Source organism: Ipomoea triloba, chromosome 7, assembly GCF_003576645.1.
Source record: "Ipomoea triloba cultivar NCNSP0323 chromosome 7, ASM357664v1".
Taxonomy (NCBI): domain Eukaryota; kingdom Viridiplantae; phylum Streptophyta; class Magnoliopsida; order Solanales; family Convolvulaceae; genus Ipomoea; species Ipomoea triloba.
Window position 1 is genome coordinate 15,086,765 of NC_044922.1, and position 2,230 is coordinate 15,088,994.

A 2,230-nucleotide genomic window follows, 5' to 3' on the forward strand; every position below is an offset into this window, starting at 1 on the left:
CTTTTTATTTAAACATGGTAATAAAAAATTGTATGAAATATAACAACGTAACTTGCACAACTGCTACAATTACGACTACATATGTATCAAAATAAAACTTGTGCAAGACCAAGTAATTAACACAAGTAATATTTTTTAACTAAAATATACTTGTAATACTTTTCTAAGCACCTATAAAAAATATAGCATTTCTAACTAAGAAAACATTTCATGTCTAACATGACACGATCTCACATGAGAATTAATCTATCAATAAATTAAACTACAAACCATAGGCAAAAACAGCACTGTCACGCTTGAGGCATATCCGCAGTAGCATTAGCTTTAGTCCAATTGCGCTTCCGAGTGGTGACCACAAAGAAAACCCCAAGCACTAAAACCACAACAAACAGAAATCCGATCAGAATTCCGACCATCCCACCACCTCCGCCTCCGCCGCCCTCCGTCTTGGCCACGCTATCACGCGCCAGATTCGATTCCAGGGAAGACGCCGCCGCATTAGGGAACTGCGCAGCAGCAGTACTATTCTTCGAGGCGGCGGCGGGGTTGAAAAACGCGTACGCTTCAGGGGAAACAGCGCCGCCGTCTGCGGCAGGGCTCTCGTAAGCAAGGCCGTGGGGAGCTCGAAGATCTTGAGCTCCAACAATGGAGTGAAACCCAGAAAGAAGAAACAAGAACAGCATACAATAAACCGAAGAAGCCATGATTTTGTGCATAATATAATAATAATGTGTGGTTTTTATAAGGTGAAGTGAAGGGTAGTAATAATGGCGAAGGTGGTGGTTGCTTGGACTTCAATTCTTCAGCACGAAAAGGAGGTGATGAGGGGGAGCAGAATGATGTGAATATTATGGCTCCAATTAACTCCATTGATTAAAGAAGTGTCATTTTCTCTATATTTATATCTCTCTCTGATCTATATATGGCATGGATCACAAAGAGAAGATGAACACAGTAAAAATGCAATTAATGTTTAGTGTGTGATTAGATGAGCAGACAGGCAGTTTGCTTGGCTTAATGGCACAGCAAAGTGCATTGCTTTAGTATCCTATGGAGTAATTAAAAGGCCTAAGCTACCTAAACTAATATTCTCCAATCATAGCTTTATCTAGTACCGCAGGCTGAAGAAATCATTGTGTTCCTCTGTGGGATAACATGTTGATATATATAGTAACAAATACTTTTAATTACCTTAGTGATTTATGGGCAATCATACAACAAACCCAGTGATTTACAAACTATTATACAACATGATTTATCTTATTTATCCAAGTTTTAATTTTCTTATTATTAAAAAAAATTAATTATGTAAATCGGATTTTGGAATCCTACACTTTAATTCTTGAATTGTTAGTGATAAGTAGGGATGACAACGGGACGGGGCGGGGACGGGGAGTATCGAAACCCCGACCCCATCCCTGTCCCCGTCCCCGCGCGGGGAATGGAAAATAAATAGTCCCCATCCACGTCCCCGCGGGGAATTAGGTGGGGACGGAGAATCCCCGTCCCCGGTCAATTCTTATTCAACATATTAAATTAGTGTAGTTTTAATTTTAAAAATTATAATTTTAATTTTAAAAGATTAATATATATATATATATATATATATATATATATATATATATATATATATATATATAAAAGAAATATATATATTTCTTAATTATAATAATTATTCGGGGATGGGGCGAGGCGGGGAGGGGTGTCCCCGTCTCCGGCTGAGAATTGAAAAAATTCCCTGTCCCCGTCCCCGTCCCAATCCTTGAAATTTTTCCCCATCCTCGTCACCGTTTCATTGAAACGGGGACGGGACATATTACCATCTCTAGTGATAAGGTTTGAATCTTGACTTTTTGGGTCAGGACTTATACCAATATGAAGACTTGAGGTTAAAATTATGTAACTAAATCAACCTTTGAGTACACTTTAACTAATTTCTAAATAAGGTTAGGTAGAGACTTGTTTATGTTCGATTTGGACTATATATAGAGAAACATTTTATCATGTTAATTGATATCGTAAGTTTTTATACACAATGCTACGCAAAAGTAAATGATAAAAATATTGAGTTTGTATAATGTACTCTTGGAGCATTTTTCTCACAATACCATTATAAACTCTATATACTTTTCCAATGTTTCAAGACTTTACACTTAGTACAAAATGTACTATACCAATTGTAATCTTTCTCATAGATGATAACTAATAATCTGGTGAGAACATACCAATT

At 37.0% G+C, this 2,230-nt stretch overlaps 1 protein-coding gene across 1 annotated transcript; it reads right to left on the reverse strand.

Annotated features, from left to right (window-relative positions):
• Positions 1-290: 290 nt before the first annotated feature.
• LOC116024200 lies at positions 291-704 on the reverse strand. The gene has a single exon (XM_031265101.1). The coding sequence runs from the start codon at positions 702-704 to the stop codon at positions 291-293; it is 414 nt and encodes a 137-aa protein (XP_031120961.1).
• Between the last annotated feature and the right edge of the window lie 1,526 nt (positions 705-2,230).